We start from the raw sequence: 25271 nt of genomic DNA, 5'->3' as shown, positions 1-25271 counted from the left end.
CCTCCCCCTTTTGTGTGTGTCTAGTATTTTTTTTATATACAGCAACAGCAGGAAGGTAGAGTGGTTTCAGGGGGTCTACAGACAATGTAGGAAAGGCAGAACAGTCCAGAGCTGTGGGTCATGAACAGATTTGCCCCCAAGCTCTCTCCAGTTTTTCTAAAAACTTATTATACTGGAAACCTATCGTATAATGCACATATATTGTCATAGCTTAGTGATAGCAGCAATAGATGTGCCTTCAAACCATATTCAACTCCCAGGATCCATCCCTCTTTATAGCTTCATCTGTCTCTTAGTTGAAGATTACTTTGCATGGAACATACTAGATGCCCGCTCTTGCTTTCTCAATGCTTTAAATTTATATGTTGCTCATCTCACCATTCAAAGTAACTCAATAATGGGAACATAGCCTTTTTCATTCTATGATGAATTTTCATAGCTCTTTCCCCTTTACAAGTAACTACCAATGATATGGACTCAGGGTTGGGAAAATGTTGAATGAAATGACTTCTTATACATTAAAAAAGAAACAAGAGATATAGAGGAGAAATGCAAAATGTGTTGTCTTTGCTAGCAGCCATACATTTTATGTAATATTTAGTTGGATAAACCAATTAAAATAAATGAAATATTCTTAATTTTCTGATACCAAATTCAGAACTGTGAAAATACTGAATTCTGTAACTTGTAACATGTATAATCACATCCATTCAACTCCAGCCAAACATAAGCTGGATTCACACATGCTACGTTGTAATGTGGCTTGGTTGCTTTTGGTTTAGTATGAATCTGGCCATTGTGGTTTGTAAAGTCTGTCTGATGACTTAAGGCAATATATTGAACAGTAACTGAGTTGCTGCAAGAAATGATAGTTTTGTGCAATGTGTGACCCCAATCTCCATCAACTGGCAGAAGCTCTTGAGAAGTTAGAAGTCTTTCTTACCTTGCCTGAAGACATATGCTTAGGATTTAGCTTGGGAGCTTTTGCAAGTAAGCACATGCTCTCTCACTGAAGGATGTCCTGTCTCCTAAGGGTTAACTGTGCTTTCTTTTAATGGAAACCATAATTGCAACTCTATCCTTGCCTGCCTAAAGTGAATATAGGATTTCAGTCTGATATTCTTGGGATGCTTTAGTTCTGTGCTCTGCCCAGTTTTTGTGCTTCTGAAAAACAATCATTAACAAGTGGAGGGCACATCCATAACATTGCCCGGACTAAATTAAGATGCAGCAACGTTGTGTTTCATTTTTACTCTACTGGGATTGTGTACAGTACAGAGATTGTTTTCCCTTTGAACGGCAAGCCGTAGTTAGAGCTGAGATGCTCCTGGAGAAGGCTGCAAATAATTGCCTCTCTGGATATAAATAATGCAGCACTCCAAAGTCAACTGTATCCCATTTTCCCCGACACTGACAAAAACTCAGATGGCCATGAAGTACCTTCCCTTGAAATGCAGCTTTAGGGACTCTGGGGATGTATTTTTTGCTGGGGGTGGGGAGGTTGGCTTTAAGTGCGAAGACTTGGGAGATCCAGTCAGAATTAGCAAACAGTAACTTGGAAGGAAAAAATAGTCAGTACTCCAGAAGGGTGGAGATTTCCTTTTGGGTAAACACATCATTCATCTGAGGGAGCACATTCTTTTTCATCAATAGATAAGGAGGCTGAATTGCTATTCTCACGGCTCAGCCTTGTTAGATTGTTATAAGCCATTTTAGCTAAACTCTGCGCATTTTCTTTTGCTCGGCTTGGCCTCTGGAATTCAGAATCAATACTGTAGTAATTGAATAATTCACTGGGTTGAATACTGTACAGAAGTGAACAATAAGAGAAGCCTTCACTCTGCGCTCTCTTTCAAAATTCTGCCTTTTACAACAAATTAATTACAGTGCTGTATCTGTGTTCAGAACTGGCAATCTTGCATTCTTGTCAATGCGTGTTTTGTATTTAATGTGCCATGTTGTAATAATCATTTTCAGCTTATAAGCACCCCCAGAAACATCTGGTTGAAGATGTAGAACAGGAAAAAGTCTAAGATGAGCCTTGATTTGATCCATTGATTGTGCTTTTATGTACAGTATCATCTTTTCTATCATCTTTTCCCTGGAGATTTGTCCCAAACCATAAAAGTAGCACAGTACACTGATTTTCAGACTGATATTTTAAAAATCCATTCATTTGGAATTAAGAGGGGTTAAAATTATAATACTTCACTATGAAGCTTATTTCCAAATACATATGCTAATTAATATATAAGAGCCCAGGATCATTAAGGTGTAGTTTTGGATTTCTGGATGTTAACAACAACTTACATTGCGAATAACCCACCCTCTTTTTGATGAAATAAACATGTTTTTAAAAGATGTTACACTTAGTATTAATATATCTTATATCCTTATTACAGGAAATAATGTACACCAAGTAACTACAGAAAATATGTGGTGATGATGATGAAATTTGCTACTTTCCTGCCACTTTTTGAAGGTTAATTCAAGCTGGTTAATTCTAAACTGGAAAAGCAATCACCATTCATTTTCTTTTCTGTAGGCAAGTCTTACTGCACCTAAATATATAGATACACTTTAATACACAGAGCTATTTTGTGTGTGTGTGTGTGTGTGTGTGTGTGTATACAGCAGTGGTGGGTTTCAAAATTTTTTACTACCGGTTCTGTGGGTGTGGCTTGGTTGATGTGGCTTGGGAAGGATACTGTAAAATCTCCATTCCCACCCCATTCAGGGGAAGGTTACTGCAAAATCCCCATTTCCTCCTGATAGCTGGAACTGGGGAGGCATAGAATAGATGGAGGCGGGGCCAGCCAGAATTTTTAGTACCGGTTCTCCGAAATACTCAAAATTTCCGCTGGTTCTCCAGAACTGGTTAGAACCTGCTGAAACCCACCTCTGGTGTACAGTAAATAGATAGAGAGGTTGGATAAAAATCTAATAAATACAAATAATTAAACCCATATTTGCAGGCACAGCCATCTTTGAAATAAGATTGCCTTTCTTTCTTTTTTTTTTTTTCACTTTCAGAGTTTTTCACAGGGTCTTTTTTTTTTTTTTTTTTTGCTTCCTTTCTTACAGTGTTATGTTATGTTATGAAGCAAAAATATAGTTCCCCTGGACTTATTTAAAAAATAAAAAAAAAGCTCAGGGGAAAATAATGAGATCAGGAAAAGAAAAATAGTATTTTTTTAAAAAGTTGTTGCTGGATTTATATGACTGTGGGTGTGCTGTATGTGAAACCAGCATTCCAAGTGCTGAGCCCAAGAGAGCCTTATAACAAAGGCAACAATAGACTTTCTTGGAAAAAGTGAGTCGGGTGGAGGGACTTTCTGGTTTTTCTTTGAAGATGTTTCACTTCTCATCCAAGAAGCTTTTTCAGCTCTGACTGGATGGTGGGAAATGGAATTATACTCCTTGCAAACAGCTGGTCAGCTGCATTCTTTTAGCAAGTCATTAAGGTCACCTGGAGGTTTATCGGTGGCATCAGAGTCACCTGAGTGATGCAAATGGGTGTAGAGCAGTGTTTCTCAACCTTGGTAGCTTGAAGATGGATGGACTTCAACTCCCAGAAGTCCACCCATCTTCAAGCTACCAAGGTTGAGAAACACTGGTGTAGAGCCTTCTTGGAACTGTTGAAAGGACTGTGTTGTAGATTGGAGATAGATGATATTGTATCCCTCTGTTGAGAAAGGGCTGTTCAGTTTTGACATAGATGGCCTCTTTGACCCCTGTTTCAAACCAGCGGTCCTCTCTGTTCAAAATGTGGACTTTGCTGTCTTCAAAAGAGTGGCCTGTGTCTTTTAAATGGAGATGGACTGCTGAATCTAGTCCTGATGTGTTTGTTCTCCTATGTTGTGCCATGCGCTTATGAAGTGGTTGTTTTGAGTGAAGAGTGACATCCGGTGGTGGAATTCAATTTTTTTTAACTACTGGTTTTGTGGGCGTGGCTTGGTGGGCGTGGCAGGGGAAGGATACTGCAGAATCTCCATTCCCACCCCACTCCAGGGGAAGGATACTGCACAATCTCCATTCCCACCCCACTCCAGGGGAAGGATACTGCAAAATCCCCATTCCCTCCCCACTCTGGGGCCAGCCAGAGGTGATATTTGCCGGTTCTCTGAACTACTCAAAATTTCCTCTACCGGTTCTGTCAGAACCTGCTGAATAGCACCCTTAGTGACCATCATCAAAGAATGGTTGCTGGCCATTTCTGGTGATGGGGCAACTAGGCTGGCCAGAAAAGCCCTTAAAAGTAACTTTCCTTGCTAGCTAATATTTTATCTGAAATTACTGGTAAGAATGCCCTTATCTCATATGGAAATAGAACAATTAAAATAGCCAAGCTTTTTTCTCCAGTCCAAGAACTAAATAGATTATGATGTGTGTTTTTTTATTGTGACTTACTTAAATTGGTTCTTAGGTGTGCTTGCTCTTTGTCTCTTGAGATATAGCATAAGCTCATGAGTGCTGAATTCTAATTATTTTTATATTGTACACATTCTCCAGAACTCTCCCCCTCCCTCCCTCTCCCCCTCCTTCTCTCTCCCCCTCCTTCTCTCTCTCTCACACACACAAAATAAATCAAGTAAAATAAAATAAAAAATTATAACATTATAGTATAGAAATTGTATCATTAATTTAGGGTCTCAAAAGATTTGAAAACCATAATTTAAAAAAAATCCTTTGCTTATCCTCAACACGATAACAAAATACTCAGTTATAGAGACATGGGCATCATACATAGCATACTTCTATTTACCAATATCCTATGTATTATGGAGCTGCTTTATAAAGAGTTGAAAATATACTGCTGAATAGCATAAAATAAATCCATTAGGATGCATACTGCATGCCAGTTTTAATTGAAATCCCTTCATTCTAGCATCTGAAAACATTTAAAGCTTGAGTCAGGTATTTTTCCTTCAGTCTCTGGAATTTTGATTTAAGCTCCTATTTTTACAGCCTTTTTTTTTTTGTTGTTTCAACATCTCCTCACCCCACAACCCCCATTATAAGAACAGCTTGGCATGGTGATAATCCTTTAAGAATATTTTCAGTGTTGTGTTATTAGGTTTCACACTACGGCCCCAGTGCCAAGATTTGCAAAGCTTTAACTTTTGAACTGGCTTTATCTTGAATTCGACCCAAAACTTGAGTAATCTGTGATGAAGTCCAGCTTTCACAGAACTTGCCATGGTGGATATCTTTGTTGCAGTTACATAACAGCTCTCCCCATATAACCGTTGCTCACTGGCAGGGATTTCACCTCTTGAGTAATTTTCCAAGTTCTCAAATCAGTAGACAGAAATCTCATACTTTTCCAAAGTTTGGAGATCTGACCTATTCTGCAAAATGCTAAACATTTCTAAAATTTTAAAACACAACATTTTCCCCCCTCACATACGGGCTCTTAAATATGTGCAAAAACAAATCTTACCTCCAGTAAGATTTAGAGAGCAAATAGGAAGTTTATCTATTTACTTAAGAAAGCTAGTGGAGATTATGGATGTTTATTTCACATTGCTTGTGTTCTTTGCAATGACACCCATCATGCTCTTAATCTGGGATGTGATGACATCTGAGGGATAAAATATGGTTGTTCGGCATATTTTATGAGGAGGAGACATGATCCTAATAATTTTACCCAGGGAGCTAAAAATAAAGTTTTATTGTGTTTTGCCTTCTTCAAACTTCACAAATGAATAATAGTCACCATGCCTCAGGTTCCATGGCTCAGTAATCATTATTCAAGACAATAGGAATAATTTTGTTTTTTTGCAATGTCTAACAATGGAGATAGAAATGACCACTGTGATTCTCTTGACCTCTGCCAGATGTCCAACAGGCCCAGACAACTGAGGCCAACTTTCCTTGGATAGGAAAGTGGTGGTATCGCCCAAATATCTTTGCCATTAGAAAAACTTTCCCTAAGGTGATAAAGATTGGAAATTCTATTTCAGCAGTACCTGAACTTCAGAATCTCCACTTCCTTTTTCTAAATATATAATTTTACTGCTATGTTTCATTTAAAATGTTGTGTTAAATATCTCTGGTGTAGTACATGTGGGTTTCTTTCCAACTGTTTCATCTAATCACACAGTTCAAAAAGATTTAAGCATCATTTGGCCCAACCCTCTGCTCAGTGTAGAATCTTCGGGCAGATAAATATCCAGCCTGTATTTGAGGCTGTCCAGTGAATATATCATTTCAAGGAACAATCTGCTCCTCTAGTTGATACAGTAGCTCTTGACATTTGGAAATTGCTCCTAATAATCTAACTTGACTTTCCCTGCAGTTTCAACAGAGAACTGTTGATCATACCTTCCAGACCAACTGAGAACAAGTCCACTTTCCTCCCTATATGACAATCCTTTAGATTTCTGAAGACTATTAATAATTATTCCATCAATCTCTTCTTCTGCAAGCAAAACATTGATTAACTATGTTCAAGTCATTTTCAACCCCTACCAACCAAATAGATCCCCCCCCCCACACAAAAGCTAAACATATCAGTTTCTTTCATTGTTCCTCAAAACACACTGGCTTCTCTCATCAACTCAGTATATCTCCTCTCAACTCATTCCAATTTATTGGTGCTGTTTTTAAACTACAGAACTGATGTAATATTCCAATAAAGGCAGAATTGAATGGAACAATAATTTCTGGTGATGTGGACTCTATGGCCTTGCTAGTACATGCCAAAATTGCATTTGCCTGCTTTGCACTCTTGGCTCATGTTTAACCTGTCATCAACTAGACCTGGGGTTTGAAACTTTCAACCAGGAAATGTAACCAGATCTCCTGATTAGTAGGAGTGGGGCTTTTAAACGTCATCTGACAAGCTTTATCCTTTCCACTGTATCTTAGGTTCTAAATTAGAAAGCTTAGAAACTTTTCAAGGGACAAAGGGAGGAGAAAAAAACCTCTCCACAGGATTTCTCCCCCTCCCCCATTCAGTCTTATTCCCTTGCAATAAGTTTGTTTTTGGTCCCCATAATGCTGAGGAAACTATTCCAGTCCTTGAGGAACCCAGCTGAAGGAATCCTACACTAGAACAACCACACTTTTTTCCGTATACCACAACACAGTATGGTGTCTCCCCGCCCCATTCAATAAATGTAACTTTCCTTCCCCTACTCCCAAATGTGAGACTTGACATTTCTCCGAGTTAAATTTCACCCTGTTTCTTTCAGCCCATCATTCAAGTCTGTTTAGAACGTATTGAATCTTCTCATTCTTTTCAGAAGAACCTGCCTTATTCCTCCTAGTTTCTTGACAGCTGCAGATTTTCTAATGTTCCCTCAGTCTTTTCATGCAGGTCACTAACAAAAAAATTAAATAGCATCAGGGCCAAGACATTATGGACAATCACTGTGGCATCAGCTGAGTGCTATTTTCCAAGGCAATGGGGAGCTATTTGTTAATAACCACTGGAGGTGTTTGTTCAGCCAATTAGACAGTTTTCTTCTTACATTGCGTTCCAGAAGCCTGGTAGATGTCCTATATTTCAGTGTAAGATCTAATGTTCCTTGAAGATTAGGAATGATGCTGTTGACTTCAAGTGAGTTTATGGAAAATGGGCCATTTTCAAAGATGTGTAAAGACTAAAAATAAGAACAGGCATAGGGACTGAAGAGAGTAGAGATAAAAACTGCAATGTACATCTCTTTTGTGCTGAACAAGGTAGACTTTATATATCTTCACATTGTGTTATACAATTAAAACACCTACATCTAAACCAGGTTATTTAACAATAGAACATGGAGCAATAAGTGTATGTACAATCTGAGTTTCTAAATAGTTCACTGAATGGGAGTTTCAGTTATAAACTCTTTTCAAGTTATAGAAAAGTGAATTCTTTGGAGTGTTTTATATATAGGTAGTCCTTAACCTAAGACCACAGTTGGGACCAGAATTTCTATTGCTAAGCAAGGTGGTTGTTAAGTGACTCTTGCCAGATTTTACAACCTTTTTGCCATGATAGTGAAGCAAATCACTGCAGTTGTTAAGTGAAGCATATGGTCATTAAGAGAATCCGGTTTCCCCATTGACTTTGGTTGTTGGAAGTGGCTGGGAAAGTCACAAAGGATCATCATGTGACCCAGGGGTGGGTTCTACTTACCTTTACTACTGGTTCGCAGTGGGGCCACATGTGCAGAAGCGTTTTGGTGATGTCGGGGTCAGTGGGCGGGGCCTCCTGCCGGTTTTACTACCGGTTCTATAGAATTTTGATCAAGTGATGGTGGAGATGCTGTGACAGTCATAAGTACAAGGACCAGTTATAAGTCACCTTTTTCAGTGCTTGTGTAACTTCAAACAGTCAGTAAATGAATGATTGTAAGTTAGGGACTATCTGTAATTGACAGAAAAGGTTATCTTTCAGTGAACTCCTAATCACTGTTTTCAATGTTCTAAGTACAGAATATCCTGTTAATTTCCAAACTATGATGTATAACAATAGTTTCCTTTCGAATATGCTTTTAGGAGAATTTAAAAATTACAACGGCCTGTGATGCTAATGTTGTGCTCCCCTCCATTTTCATACCCACAGAAAATGGCTTTGTTGGCTATTCAGAGGAGCTTCTATTGAACAACACACTGCCAGACTACAACTCAGGAGAATCTTTCTTCACTGTGTTTGGTGTCTTCTTCCCAGCTGCCACAGGTACCATGGAATTTGATGGGAATTTTAGAGGATGTACTGCAAAATTTGGAAAGAATCTGAATTTGGCCATCTAGTTTAGCATTCAATGTTTAGCTTTACAATGAGCATTTGAATACATTTAGGAAATTCTCAGAGGTGCTGAGGACAATAACTGTGTTTGTACAATACCTACTTCTCCAAGAACAAAATATTCTGGAGAAAGCTGAAATGTTCTGCCCTTCTCCGGACTGCAGCAGTCCAAGTTATCCAACCATTCCAGAGGTGGTCCAGCAGCTAAGAGAGAATAAGTAATAGGCTAAACCCACAATCTTCTCTTCTACTTTCTGGGGCCGGAATAATTGAAACCCTTCCAACAAACTCTAACCAGATTATCCCACTACAACCTACATTGATTCTGTAATAACATCCTACCTAATTTGGGGCAGATATGAAAATAAAATGTTTCCACCACATTTATTCAATAGGTGTATATTTAGCGTGTACTCTAATGGGCATTTGGTTGTACTTTACTCAAGATTTACTACACCTCTATTGTAACCATTTGATTCAAAGCCCAGATTCATCAGCAAATAGTGGGCATTACAGGCTTCCCATAACCACAGAGGGCTCTTGGGAGTCCTGGAATTTGTGCTCCTTCTACTTGCCATATGCTAAACAAACAAACAAACAAACAAACAAACAAACAAACAAACAAAGTCTTCCTTCTTAGCTTATGGTTTGTCAAGGGCCTCAATAGAATTGGAAGGCATTAAGCGTGGAAAAGCTCCCAGAGCATTCAGGAATGCCTTAGATGCTGTAAATCTCAAACCAATCCCTTCATCGATGCAGGATAGATCAGCCCTGGCCCCCTCTCGTCAGGAAATGGGATTGTATACCTTCTCTAACTAGTGAAGCCAGACTAACAAGAGATGGGAAATGCAGTGCTCCCAACTTTTAATCAGTTGATACATGAGAGGCCAACGTATGCTAAACCCTCCCAGTTCAGCCTTGAATGGTATCAGCCAAGTTGCAAGCAGGATTCATATAGTACACGAAACATTAGTTTACTTAACTGTGATTTATTAAACAAATTCAATGCGGTTGGATTTGCCAAATATGCTAGATTAAAACCAAATAAGCCATAATTATACCTTGATGCAATACCTAAACTCTTTCACTTTTTTTTACAAGAGGCATTATATTGGCTTACACACTTTTAGAGAGCTGCTCTTGCTTTGGTACTTCTTGAAACAAAGCACTCTTTGTAGTTGCTTCATGGAACAGCACAGCTCCCTGCTTCTAAAGAATAACATGAAAGTGCTATGTGGTTTTGTCTCATGTTGTTTCCCCTTAAATATATTTTTATTTTGTTCAAAACAAGATTAAAATACAAAATACAGAACTCCCCCCCCAAAAAAAATCCAAAAGAAAAAAAAGTCAAAAAACACAAAACAATTCTAAAAATTCATAAAAAGAAACCCCAACACATACACACATAATATCCCCTCATCAGCTGGATACTGATCAGTAGATTACTAAAACATTAGTTCCCACGCCTTCCGAAACAGGCACTCCCAAAAAATTTAATCTACTAAATCTATTTACAAATTGTTGGCCTGTCTTCTATAAGTTTCATGTTGTTCTCCTGGCTTTCTCCAGAAAATCCAGTAGCCAGAAAGACTCCCAGTGTGAAATGGTGTAAGAATATTTTAAAGCATGTGTGGAGAAACTGTGCTGTTTACTGGACATTCATGCAGAATGCTTCGGATGTCGGCCTAGTGCCATTAAAAAGCAAGCTCGCTTTACAAGGTTGCCATAAAGATTTACTCAGGGAAAATATTTTGCATTCAAACACTGTGATACATGAATATCCAGTTTCCTAAGCACAAATTCCCATTCTGAACCATACTGAAAAATGGTAATGGAAGATTTCTGTTCAACCCCCCTGGTTTGAACAGAACCCTATGGGTTCTGTTCTTTTTCCCCCTTGTTTTTTTAATATCAGCATGAATCAGTGAATGATCTGGAGGCTGAGGGCCAGACTAGAAACAGTCTTCACACATAGGTATCCATACTAGCCACAATAGCAAAAAAAAGTGTCAACATTTGAAAAATAAATTTGTAGCCCCAATTACTCAGCGGATTGAACATTTCATATTTCTTGTGACTTATCAACAAGTTGTTTACAGACATAGAGTGAAGTTGTGTGGTCACTTAGTTTTTAGAAGTAGACACAAGAAGGATCAGTTACTTAAAAAAGTAGCATGGCAGGAATGCTTCCCATGAATCTCTTGAAAGCTTTGTGCAACCCTCATGTATTGCTCAGAAGTCATTTTTTTCTAAATATTATTTATCCTCTTTTAAACTTGCAAGCAGAAAATTTTCTCCAGTTTAAAGGAGAAGGGGGAAAGCATGTACTGTTTCTCTAGGTATGGAAGATAACAATTTGCCAAATGCAGGTTAAACCTTTGCTCTCTGGAGGCTGAACAAGAATATTAAAAACCGTTAGGTCTGTCCAAGCATCACAGTATCAGTCAGATGAGAGCTAAGAAAGGGTCATTCTATTCTATTCTATTCTATTCTATTCTATTCTATTCTATTCTATTCTATTCTATTCTATTCTATTCTATTCTATTCTATTCTATTCTATTCTACTCTATTCTACTCTACTCTACTCTACTCTACTCTACTCTACTCTACTCTACTCTACTCTACTCTACTCTATGTATTATTTTGCCATACTCTTTTCAGATTGTGTTCAGATTGTGCCTTCTAAGCAGTTCCCTTTGGGCAAAATTCCTGAACTCTGAACCTCACATATAGGTATATAAAGGTATGTAATATTCCATCATAGTACAGGCGGCCCTTGTTTAGCAATCAGAATTGGGACTGACAATTGATTGTTAAATGAAGTAGTCATTAAGTGAAACTGTGACTGTGCTTACAATCCTACCTCAGCTTTCCTTTGCTTTGCAGACCTGTGAAGGTCATAAAAACAAGGACTGGGTGCAGAGTTACTTTGTCATCACTATTATAACTCCAAACAGTCACTGTCTGTGGTTGTCACTAAATGAGGACGACCTGTATTTAACTTAATATGCTTTAAACTGCCTCTCATTCATTCATTATATGCAGGTGGAACCCATGAAGTTTTTTAAAAAAACAACTTCCTGTTGAGTCTCCGTGATGCGGCATGTAAAAGAAAAATTTCTAGAAGAGATAGGAGTTTTAACATTATTAAATTGATTATAATCTGAAATTCTATAAGAATCCAGGCTCTGGATATTTCTATATTCTGTGGAAAACTGGGTAAAGTTCATGTAAAATAATTTTATTTGACTACCATGTTTCCCTGAAAATAAGACCCTGTCTTATATTTTTTTGAATCCTGAAATAAGCACTTGGCCTTATTGCCATGCGCTCAAAAGGCTTATTATCAGGGGATGTCTTATTTGGGGGGAAACAGGGTACCTCATTTTTAACTTTCATTGTTAAAAATGAGATACTCAAATAAAAGTATCTTACATGAATTTCTCAGCTTAAGCCTCACTTAACCAACAAAAGCTACCCACCAAGCCTTGTGGCCCTCTTATTTATAATCCCAAAGAAGCATCAGAAACAAAGTTATCCAGTCTAATACAAAAGGATTCTTGCATTCCCTTCTCATACACATAATGTTGGCTTCCATCTGGCTTCTTTTTGATTAATAAGAAAACAAAAAGAAGCTTGCTAAATCAGACCATTGATCCATCTAGTCTAGCATTCTGTCTCATGCAAGGGACAACTAAAGGAATTTGATAAACTTGCAAATCTAGCAAGTTTAGTACTTAAGACAGGCAGGCTGGTTAAGATTCAGCATATAGGCATACCCAGCACTTTTATAAAATTATCCAATGTCCTTTTAAAAGTATCCAAATTACCTTTTATCACTTCGACTGCTGACTGAAATTCCGCAACTTAATCTTGAACTGCGTAAGAAATATTTTCTTTTCTAACTCTTTAATCTCCACCAAACTCTTTGCTTCTCTTAGAGTCCTGTTCCTATTCTAGATCCAGCATATTCTTTTGAACTGTTAGTAGAAAGTCAGTTTCCTCCTCTTAAGTATTTGTTCTATCTTTTGTTGGATACAGATTGTCTCTGTGTATTGATTTTGGCACCTGTAACCACGCTAGAATTGCAGGATCATTCTTACAGAGAAAGGGATAGGCTAAGGATGGGCTCCGGAACAAGTCCAAATGCATGGAAGACTAAACCCCTAGTCCTTGCCTCACTTATGGGGCATGTAAAACATGTTCTGATTTATCCTCTTGCCTTATTTTTTCTCTAGAATCTTTTTTTTTCCTAGCTGCTTTTGAGATAAATGACTCATGGCTGTCCTGCACCATCGAGTAGAAAATATTTCCGACATATGGCCTTGTGAGTTTTTCTTACAGGATTATCTTAAAAAACAAAACAAAATAGTTTGCTTATCCTCGATGCACATTACAATGCATTTTAGTAGATATCAAGATAGGTGTTTCTGCAGTGGTTAAAGTCAGAAGACACTGAAACTGATTAGAAGCATTAGAAGAATCAGTTTGGCTATAAACTGGGAGACCGTGAGTTCTAGCTTTGCCTTTGGCACAAATCCAGCTAAGTGACCTTGGGCCAGTTCCGTCTCTCTCAGCTCCAGTAAGGAGGAGACAAGAACAAACCACTTCGAAAACTGCAGGGACTTTTTCAGGCAGTAGCCAGGAATAAATACTGACTCAAAGGTACAATAATGATAATAGGAAGGAGTAAGGCTGGGGTTATTGAAATCTACTAAAGAATATGCAGTGGCCAAAGAGAGAGCAAATGTTTTGATTTCTGCATCCACCAGATAACTGGTAGTCAAGAAATTATTCCATTTTTTTAAAGGTCTATAATGAATTTAAAAGATGCAATGGATGAAAGTTACTTCATCTTTATATGCATGGGTAGAAAACTATTTAAAAAAAAAAAGAATATATAGGGCAGCATCAGGAGCCACAACTGATTGGTATTATTTTTAGCACCTTCTTCTGCTAACACGGTTCTATAAATCTGTATTTGCTGCTCAGCAAAAGCTTTTTGGGGTGGGGATTCTGTTCCCATAGTTTGCTGCCTGCTTCTTTGTCTCTTTTTATTTTAGAAAAAAAAGTAAACTCAAATTTGCTCTTATGCCCTGGGAGGGAGAATGCAGCATGAGTAATGTAGGAAAGAGAGCCACTCTTTATAAAAATGGACGAGAATTTAACTAAATTTGGTGGTGTGACAGAAGCCATTTGATCTCTGGCTGCACAGGCCAAGCTCTCTCTAGCCCTCATTGTACCATATCAGAATTCAAGGTCATGATTCGGTCTCATTGATGCTAATCCATAGTGCTGAACTAAGTTACTCCTTGCTCCAGTGGTGTTAAACTAGGCTTGCAATTTCCTTGACAGGAAATAATTTCACTATTATGAATTGAAGCATTTGTGTTATTATTTTTTTTTCCTGAATACTTCTGTACTTGTTTGTATGTTTGTTTGCCATGTGCCCCAGTTACACAAGGATAATGATTTAATGTTATTATATAGTTAATAACATAAGCAAGACCGTCACACAAACAGCTCATTTCTTAGAAATTGGTACTTGGTACTTAAAGCGTTTCAAAAGAAACCTCTGGCTTTCTTCCCAAATATTTTGCATTTGATAGTTAAGAACTGACTTTTTATCATCCAAGTAATAAAACTGTTAAATGAGTCGTATGCAAACTTGTAGGTCTGGGATATGTTGATTTTTCAGTTAGTTCAGTCACAACCATAGGTGATTTTAAAATACTGTTAAGTTGTTTTGGATGTATACAAATATTTACCGTATACTTATTCAGTGAACTGGAATATATTCTTCTGTCTGATTATTTTTGACTGATGTATTTTACTTGCGTAGCAATCCTAAGATTAATTACTCAGAAATAAGGCCTACTGAATTCAGTGATCTGTATAAATATGATTAGTACTGTGAAAGCTTATGTATTAATAAAAAGACATATAAACTTATAGTTGATAGTCATTATTCCAATGGAGGTCTTAACTGCTTTAACAGAGGGTGAATGTAGAAAGCATCAAACTATATTTAATATGTCAAACATTGTGGATTATTTCCTGGTTGTAACTAGAGTGAATTAAAACAATGGAAAAGCACTATTTGGGCAAAGACATCAATCTAACTGATTGATGGCTCTCAAGTAGATGGTGGATATTGATCCTATTAATTGACTTTGGGCTGCACGTATGGCTCAATAGTCTTTTAACTGAAAGATAAAATTGTATTACAGTGGCTGAATAATTATTTCCGTTTCCTATTAAATGTGTGAGTGTGACTTCAGAAATACGGGTAGTTCTCAACTTACAACAGTTCATTTAGTGACCGTTCAAAGTTACGGCATGGAAAAAAGCGACTTATGACTGTTTTTCACACGACCATTGTAGCATCCCCATGGTCACCTGATCAAAATTCAGATGCTTAGCAACTGGCGCATGTTTATGATGGTTGCAGTGTCCCGGGGTCATGTGACCATATTCTGTGACCTTCTGAGAGGCCAAGTCAATGGGGAAGCCAGATTCACTTAACAACCGTGTGACTAACTTAATAACTGCAGTGATTCAATTAACAACTGTGGCAAGAAAAGTCGAAAATGGGGCAAAATTCAGTTAACAACTGCCTCACTTAGCAACAGACATTTGGGGCTCAATTGTGGTTGTAAACTGAAGACTTCCTGTGGTTCAATTTAATACTTTTTTAAAAAAATAATTTAGTTATTTGTATAAAGAGCCATTTTATCCAAAAGGTAAGGAATAGGTAACAGTCCTCAGACATTAACAATCTGAAGGCTTATTGTTTTAAAAAACAGGGAACAAAAGTTTCCTGTGAAAGTGTCAGAATCTATCATGTCTATGGAGATAACCACTCATGTAATGGGGAGCCTAGCTGAAAGGTCTGCCAAGTTCAGTGTGAGTGGGCATTTGGAAAAGGACTGTTTTCAAGTGATAGTTTTCAGATAAGCTGTTTTTGTCTAAATCCGTGCCTTTCTTCTAGTACATTGTCCAATTTAGAACAAAGAATCTCTTTGTGGGTATGTGGTTAGCATCCTGTTGCCAGTGGATACCTAGTTGCTTAATCATGAAGCTGTATACATGGCACCGATATCAGTATGTGCACCAGGGTTGGGGTTTTTTTTTTCCCCTAAAAAAAAAAAGGTCATCGTCTTACAGCCCACTAACTCTGTTGTGTTTATTTTTGTGTGTGCTCAAATTGCAGGAGTGATGGCTGGGTTTAATATGAGTGGCGATCTCAGGAAACCCGCAACGAATATCCCTCTAGGATCTTTATCTGCCATTGGCATTTCGTAAGTCCTTATAAACAAAGAGGAACACCTCCTTGGGGGGGAAAAAAAAGGTTTTCTGCTCAGACTAACTTTTTGCTCATCTCATCTGTTCTGTAGTCAATCCATTTCCTATTATAATAAATTTTCCTTTTTTTCCTTCCTCTTCTGTATCAAAGTTGGCAGGGATTCAGCTGTTTATCCCTGATCACTTTCTGCCCCGGAAACATTACAAAGAGATAAATTATTTAATATTCTCCCATCTTCTTCACTTTTCCAAATGTAGGGAACACAAACCTTTTCAGAATAATTATAGGACTGATAACAAATAACAAATAAATAATTAGCTCTCCTTTCTAGTACGGAATACCCCATGAGCGACATGTAAGGTGTGGGCTGCCTTTTTTTTATGCTCCCTATAAATCCCTAGATATGTTTTACAGCACACTGATTTTTAGGAAGAATTCTTAAATAAAGCAGATCCATTACCCGTGGCTTCATTATTAATTCATTAAATTTGTTTGCTGCCAATCTTGCCACAAAGTAAATGGGATACCTTGATGTCTAGATGATATTTTCTCATTTTCATTTACAGGTGAATGATTTCAGTCGTAGTCAGAGAATGTGAGACAGAACTTAAAAAAGATTTGATTACATTCCTTGCTGGATAGCTACTTCCTAACACAGTAATTAAACATCAGGATCTAATATTTTGTAGGCTTAGAGTAGTTAGATCCAACTACTGAATGGTATACTATGTGTGAGCATGGAAAGAAGATTATCAGCCTTAATCATATTATATTCATAAGCCAGGGCATGGTTTCAGGAAGAAAAAGGAAAAGGAAAACAAACTTGTAGGAACCCTCCTCATTATATGGCATCATCTCTCTCCTCTAAACTACTTTTTAGCTATTCATATTTTTAAATAAAGATTTGACTCTTTATCATCATTTACAGTTGTTGCAAACTCTGTACTATTAGCCTGAATACATTTCAATAAAGGAGAATATTAATAGGTCAGGATTGAACTAAGGAGTCCTTGGTGCTCTCTGAGCTTGCAGACCTTTTATTACCCAAACTAGGTAACATTATCAGTGCTAGTCTGATATACATATGTGAATACATTTCTTCTTACTGTTCTCTCATTCCTGTTCCTTTTCCCTTCCTCATTCTTTTTTTGTAGTTGTTTTCAATACTCCAACTTTTATATTGCATCTTTGAAGGGGCATATCCTGTGTTTTAGTTTAGGGTGTTCAATTCAGCTTCTGGTAAATGCATGATGGCAATGAATTACCTCTTTCACAATAATCGGAATAAAATATAACTACAAATAGGTTCCTTAGCTCTCTGACTCTGATTTAATTGATTTAATTGTTTTGAAGAACATTGTTGTTTTCAAAAATCAATTTAGTTCCTAGGCATTTTTGTTACAGTCATGAAAAAAACTATAATAACCTAATTCATAAAATTATGAAATGTTTTAGTATTGTATCCTTAGTCCTAAGCAAATAGATCCAGACTGATAAATTGAGGATCTATTCTAGGAGTTAGATTTGGATGGTAGAGGAACAATTGATATTCCTACATCTGCCCATTAAAAGGTAGATTGGGCCCTTTTCCTCCATGGAACTATGTTGTATAGTGGTACTTCAGTACTCATCATTAATTGGTTCTGGGAGGAGCAACGAATACTAAAAACGACAATGGCCAAAAAAATCATGTGACTTACCACATGACCCTTTCTTTCAGCCAGAAAGGACTTCCTGTCTGTGCCTTTTCTATATCAGCAACCTTCCCAGCATGGCCAATTTCCTGTCCGTGCTCTGCGTCTGCTCCCCACTTTCTTTTGCAGTGACCTTCCCAGCATAGGCAACTTTCTGACTGTTCTCTGCAGTCGTCCCCCTTTTGCAATATGTCAAATACCAAACGAACGAGTACCGGGACAATATTTTCACATCAAAATGCATCGAGAACCAAATTCGACGTGTTGTAAAGTAGTCAAGTACTGAAGTACCACTGTAGAATTTCGAACTTTGGATCTTCTATTTCATAGTTGGGCCCTCTTTTTCCATTCTTGCAGAGTGAGATTGAAATCATGTTCCTCTAGCATTTGCATTCAAACTTCTATCTATTTCAGTTGCATCCACAACATGCGGTGTTTCTCAACCTGGCCACTTTAAGATGTGTAGACTTCAATTCCCTGAATTCCCCAGCCAGCCCCAGCTGCCTGGTGAATTCTGGGAATTGAAGTCCACGCATCTTAAGGCAGTTAAGAATGAGAAATACTATGTACCTTCAATGATTAAAATATTTTCAGAGCAAAGGAAACCTACTGCTTACTGAACTAGCGTATGCTATTAAGGACATTATTTTTTTAAAAAAAAAGCTGTGATTTTTTTTTTATTTCTTTACAGGTGGTTTTTATACATTGTTTTTGTTTTTTTACTGGGAGCTATTTGTACCCGAGACTCACTCCGCTATAATTTTATGATAGCAGAAAAGGTAACTTTGAATACATAAGGCAAATCTTTTAATTCTTAATTAAATTATTTGGTTTCTTGATGAAGAGCAATAATGTTTACCTATTGGCCAAATTGCTTCTCAGAATCAACTGTAAGGCCTCTCTTCTATAGCCCCATGAACATGCTCCAAATTTGCTCCCATGGTTAGGAGAGAACCTCTAGGGCAGTGGTGTCAAATTCACGGCACTTAAGCTAGATGCATCATGTGCTGGCCCCGCCTCACCCAGTTTAGCGAAGAGGAAAAAAGTCCCGATATGTCATGTGATGCCACCATGATGACGTGAGTTTGACATCCCTGCTCTAGGGTATATTTTGTGAGTAAAAGAGCCAGAAAGAGAGAAGGAAACAAAAACAACCAGTTACAGAAGCATGATTTATACATACAACACTGGATTTCACTTTGTGTCTGAAGTATATCATCATGATTTTATTCTACAGTTTGTGAATAAATTTTCCCTCTTTTGGTCTCTTTTCACACCTTAGTTTTCTTTATGCATACAATAATCTTGCTGCGTTTATCATATATAAGAACAAAGTTCCATGACTTTTTTTCAAATGTTTGTCCATCAATCCCAAATAAAATCCTCTGATCTCAACTGTATATTAATGTTTAAAAAACCCTGAATCAATGTATGTAGTTAAATCTGGAATGTTTTAGCCTTTTTTCCATATCCATCAAACATGATAAAATTTCTCTTCATGTTGTTCACATTTCCAACATAAATTTGAAGTGTTTTTATACATTCTGGACAATTTCTCTGATGATATATACCAATGGTATATCATTTTATAAAAGTTCTCATTAAGCATAATGTAAATCTCAATCCTTTCAGCCACTTATATTCTCGTTCCTTCTATATATTACAACAATTTTTTTTAGTTAAATGGGAGATTGAATTTTGCAGGCTATTTGTATATAGTAGCTTGCCCTGCTAGACTTGGTTTTGGATGTGGTTCTTTCTTGGTAATATCTTGATTAGGGTGTTACTTTTTCTCTGATTGTTTAGCTAGTGTTCCTTCCTGCATATCTGACTTGGTTGCTAGAGAGGATGTTTGTTTCCTTTCTTGACATTATCTTTTAGAAAAGTATGTAGATAGGGGTTATCTCTATATGTCTGCTGATGGCCGTTTTGTTAGAATGCCAAGCTTCCAGAAATTCTCTGGTGTTTTATCTAAACTTAGAGTCAGAAACTAAAAGACCTTGGTTGCCAAAGCAAGGCCTGCTAAACAAAAAGACTTGTTATAAAGTCCACTGGGTAGGTGGGAAGTACTTTAAAAGCCTTTATTACTTGGAGAGATGCTCCAAACTAATTTCTGCCACCACATGTTCAACATAGCTGGCAAGCACCTTGAGTGACAGCCTTGTGTGCATTCTAGGGCATTTTCTGCTTTGTGATACTGTGGTATTCAGTGATAATCTTCTCTTACTTCCTACCATCTTATCAGCCTCACTTTTTCCACTTTGCTCCGTTAGCTACACATTGCTATGTTTTGTAAGGTAACCCAGAGTAGACTCTAACTGAAAACTCTTCCTCAGAATAATACAATGGGAAAGATATTATTCTTACCACCTAAGAATGAACCTTTGTTCTTTCCCAAAATGAAATTTCTTTACTTTTTCTTTTTAAAAACTTACGGTAGGTATTTTTGGTTGTCTTAATAGGCATATGTGTATATGACATGAGGCATAATATAATGCCTTTTTATTTTCTTACCACTGTAACAACTGAGCCTTGCACCTTATTTTTCACTTAAATCAGATTTTATGACATTAAGCTGGAACACAGAGGGACAGGTTGCTTGATATGAAACATTCTTTCTCATACAGACAATAACAAAATTAATTTCAAACCATAGGTTATTAATCTGTGGTCCACGGGCTTTATAACAGCCTACCAAACTGTCAAATATACATTTGAGAATATCAGATTGTGCTCCAGGTATCTGCCTGTGGCTGATAGGCATTTTAAAATCTTTTGACTCGAAGATTCATCTCCTCAACTATTGCCATGAGTTGCAATGCTGCCTTTCTTGCCAGTATTTCAGAACAACAAGAGTGGAGTTGTTTCATTTTTGTCTTAAGAACTCTGTAAAATAAATTAAGATGACAAAGAATGACTGACTCAATAAATTGCATACCTAACCAGGAAATACATCACATTGTGTGTTTGGGTAGTCCTGCATTCAGTTTATAGGCAGAAGCTTCTCTTGATGGATTTCTCTTGCTTTATATGGAAATACTATGTTCTCTGCCCCAGTTGACAAATCAGCACCTATTATACTGTGTGTTAGCTAATCTTGTTGTCAGAATGTGTATTTAACCAATATAATAAGACATATGCATAGATGTTACTTTAAATAAATAAACAGAAGGAATACAGACAACATGGAAGGTTGGTCTACATTTGGGGAAAGCAAATGTTTAACAATTTCTTTTCAATGGAATTCTTGCATCTATCTTTATGCATCATGAAACAAAATGAGAAACAGGAGTTTTATTTCCATTTTGTACAGAAGAAACTGCTGTAATGTGACAAGAGGATTAAACTACAATTTGCTTCCGGCAGAATTAGATTTCACCATGCATAGGAGAATTTCAATTTCTACACATTGATAGGATATGTATGTCATTATTTTTAGGGAGAGTTTTATTTTCAAATGCAATTTGGATATTTATTTATTTATATTTCTTTATTAATCCCATTTCTACCCCACTATAATTGGCGACTTACAAGCAGTATAAAATCAGATAAAAATCAATACAATCATAAATAGTGAAACAACCCCCCCCACCCCCCAAAAAAATTTACAGACCATAAAAAAGAGAATATAAATAGCTTAACAAAACCAGGAGAAGGCTGTCCATAATAATTTGGTTTTTAAAATTTTCTGAAATATTATCAAGGGGAAGCAAGTCTGATCTTAATGAGGAAACTGTTTTACAGAATAGAAAACCAGCACCTCCTGTTTTAGCTCTCTAGATATCTCCAAAATATGGGATCAGTAGTAGCTTCCATTTACTTGATCAAATTGGTCAAGGAAAGTACTGATAGCAATACTGTAGGGAGAAAAACAAACCAAACTAGCTTTTTAAATTGTACTTGAAAAACCAATTGGCAGCCAACGCAGAAAAGCAGTGCTATTTGCTACCAACAGTGATAGCCAGGAGTTTGTGGCTTGCTGCATTTTGGACCAACTGTAGTTTTCTAATTGTCTTTAATGATAGAGCCAAGAAGAGTTTATTATAGTACAGTAGTCCAACCAGATAGTGATAAAATAATTACTATAGAGTCCCAGGTAGGTTGTAACCGATGCACCAAGAAGAGCTGGTGATAGGGTCCTCCGGCCAAGTTTTTACCTGCTGTTCCAGCAGGAGCCATGAATCTAGAAGGACCCCTCCTCTTCATGAACCTATCCCTTGATGGACTTATAGGTCAGGGAAAAACTCTAGTGGCAACATAAGTACCCACACCAACTCAGTTTCAGGGTTTACCTTCAGCCTGATCCAGAGAGAAAAAAGGAACATATGAAGTGATTAAGCTGCAACAATGAAGAATTTGTCAGCACTATATGTTAGGAGTTGCACCTGCAAATATACTTTTGACTATCTTGATGCAAAAGCCATTTTCCCCAGAAAGTGTGAGTGGACTGTCATGACACTTTGAATAAGGCCATTTTAATTATGTACAAAGCATGATCTAGTCATAGTATTTTTGAGTGCACCGAAAAAGTACTATTATTACCCGACAATGCCATTTTCAAATTTTATTTGACTATTTTCCATATATTCCCTACCAATTGCCACGTCTTCTCTGTACTTTGTATGAGTTAGTAACACTTTGTATGAGTTAGTAACACACTTTTTATTTAAAAAAAAAAGTTGGCTTGGTTTGCTGGGACTTGATGAATCCTGACCTCTTAAATGAGTTCCAGTACTACTTCCTTGTGCTGCAGAATGCTGTCCTAACCAGAAACAAAATTTAGCTATAATACTTTCCAACTAAAGTCCTTTAGAGCACAGTGATAATTACTTCTGAGTAAAACTTCAGAGGATGTGTTATAATATATCCCACAATTTTCAGTTAATGTTTGGCATTCCTAATTATGGTTGTTGTAATTATTTGCAGTACAAATTTGTAGCTAGAGACTGAAGGCAAATTTATCATCCCTGGAAAATAGGGCAAATATGATTGGAGTTAGCTATTTTGAACTAACATTATTCCATATAACCTACTTTCCTTTGGATCAGGATTTGTGGCTTTACGGTCTAGGAGGAAAAATTAATCATGCAGAATAGGATGCCAAGGTGAAGCCTTCAGTTTTGATCTGATAAAAGAGAATAGGAGGAGAAAGAGGAAATAGCGTACTAGGCTTTATTTGTTAACATGCACAAATTACCTAGAGAGATTATAATCAAAGGTTCCAAGTGTTGGAAACAATATCTTGATAATACTTCAAACTTGTGCACTTACTTAGCATTAACACCCAATGAACTCAATATGACTTACAACCAGCTAAAAGTATAGGACTGTAAAATCTTGTAGATTTTAATTAGGAAAGTAAAGGCAAAAATCCATTATTCAATTTGCATACCCCACTGATCCCGAAATAACTGCCTCTTTAGATTGCTGTCCAAAATTATTTGCTGGAAGATCTCATTTGAAACATGTCATAGAAAAAAAAACATGTTATTTAATTAAAGTATATCATCTGAATTTAGTCTATGTGAAATTACATAAATACATTCTCCTGGACTACAACTCTGTTCTAGTATGTATAAAATATCTGTTACTCCCTTCATTTTCTGTAAGATGTACATGCTTCTTCTGAAATTGCTGCTAAATTAAGCTTTTCCCATTGGATTGCTTTACTCTGGGCAAAGCAAATTAAAGTATATTCTTTTGTGCTGTTAATTAGGGACAGAATATCAATCTTTTCTTGCAGCAAAGTGCTTCTCACTGTTTTGTGGCTGATTAGGACATTTTTAAAACACAGTTCTTCAAGTTTTGTACATGCATTATCAGAACAATCTTTGTGCCAGCATTGTAAAACATGCTGTCACTCCCCTATTTCTGATGGGAAATGAGAGTGAGAGAAATCTACTAAAGAAAGGTGTTTGTGCATTTGGACTATAGAAGATAATGTATGTAGCTCAAGGCTGAACTGTGGAGTCCTTGAAGTTGTCTGAGCCCAGTTGTTTGCTTACAGATGTTTCATTACCCAATTAGGTAACATCATCAATGCTAGTGAGTATGGGGTTTGCTTCCTGTTCAGACTATCTCAAGTTTAATACTCATCTCCAGATAGGGCTGGGAACGCATTCAGACTAAAACTCTAGGAAATCAACCAATCATCAATGTAGACAATACTGTATTAAACTAGATCCGTGATGGCGAACCTATGGCATGCATGGCAGAGGTGGCACACAGCGCTTTCTCTGATGGCACACGAGCTGTCGCCCCAGTTCAGCTCCCCTGCGCATGTGCGTGTGCCACCCGCTGGACAGCTGATCTTTGGGTCTCTGCCACGCTTTCGCGGGGTGCAGAGGGCTACATGTGTGGGGTGGGGTGCATGTGCAGGGCCGCGCACATGTATGGGGGTGGGGCACATGCATGGGGGCACGTGCAGGGGATGGGACACATGCGTTGTGGGGCACATGCATGGGGCCACGTGTGGGGGCAGGGCGCATGCACAGGGGGGGCACATGCATTGCATTTTGGGCATTTGGGGGCGCGCATGTGCTTTGGGCACTCGGTCCGGAAAAGGTTAGCCATCACTGAATTAGATGGACTGATGGTTCAATTTGATATACTAATGGCTGATGAGATTTGGGCACCAGATTATCTGATTCATGTTCTTAATCATTGTATTATATCAATAGTCCATTAATTCACAGTGATTTTTATCAGATGTGCCTTCCAAATATTAATCAAGAAAAAAATGTTTTGCTCTCTCTCTCTTTCTTTTTCTTAGGTATCCTTGGTGGGCTTCTTATTCTTACTTGGTTTGTACATTTCATCCTTAGCATCTTGCATGGGAGGTCTCTATGGAGCACCCCGAATCCTTCAATGCATTGCTCAAGAGAAAGTGATACCTCTTCTTGCATTTCTTGGACATGGGGTTAGTAAACAAGGAAGGCATTTTCTGTTTATTTTCCGTGTATAGATATTCTGTCATCCATGATAGATTTCCCTAGGCAGCTGTCTGATAAGCATTATTTAGGCCTTTGGTCGTTCTGAATAAGAAAGGCTGTGATATTATATTGAAAAACACTTCCAAATCATGAAGTTTATTTAGAATGGACTTTCATTCCACACTGCTAATACCACTCAACATATCTCTGTTTAATTTTTAAAACAAACAAGCTACTGTAATGCCATACACTGTCCTCTTTGTGTAATATTTTCCCAGGGTCTTTTACTGAACGTCATTGCTTTGTAGAGTCAGTCTTCTCTTCAGAACTTCTGGTCTTCAAATATAAGTTAAAGACATTGTTTAAAGTGTATGATATCAATAAACATTAGTAATATCTTACATAAAAACATTTTTAATGTGACTCAGTTTAGTTCATGCTGCAAATGGCAACTATGGTTTCCCATTAACAGAAGTAGAGTAGATATAATAATGACCCTTAGACTTGCAAGCACCCCTCTCTCATCTCCTTTTCACACTAAGTTTTCTAACAATCCTGCCCTATTTCAGATGCCCAATAAACTTCAGACTATTAATTTT

General features: G+C 37.3%; 1 protein-coding gene across 2 annotated transcripts in view; it reads left to right on the top strand.

The window, feature by feature from the left end:
- Window positions 1-25271, top strand: part of SLC12A8 (solute carrier family 12 member 8) — a 67974-nt gene that overhangs the window by 32389 nt on the left and 10314 nt on the right. For both annotated transcript variants that reach the window (XM_034423147.3, XM_034423158.3), the window contains 4 exons: window positions 8558-8671; window positions 15954-16041; window positions 18432-18519; window positions 24513-24659. In XM_034423147.3, coding sequence (XP_034279038.1) covers window positions 8558-8671; window positions 15954-16041; window positions 18432-18519; window positions 24513-24659 — 437 coding nt within the window. The remainder of the gene's footprint in view (window positions 1-8557; window positions 8672-15953; window positions 16042-18431; window positions 18520-24512; window positions 24660-25271) is intronic.

This window comes from Pantherophis guttatus, chromosome 1 (assembly GCF_059756535.1).
Source record: "Pantherophis guttatus breed Tessera chromosome 1, ASM5975653v1, whole genome shotgun sequence".
NCBI classification, from domain to species: Eukaryota; Metazoa; Chordata; class Lepidosauria; order Squamata; family Colubridae; genus Pantherophis; species Pantherophis guttatus.
This window is presented reverse-complemented; position numbering and strand designations above follow the sequence as displayed.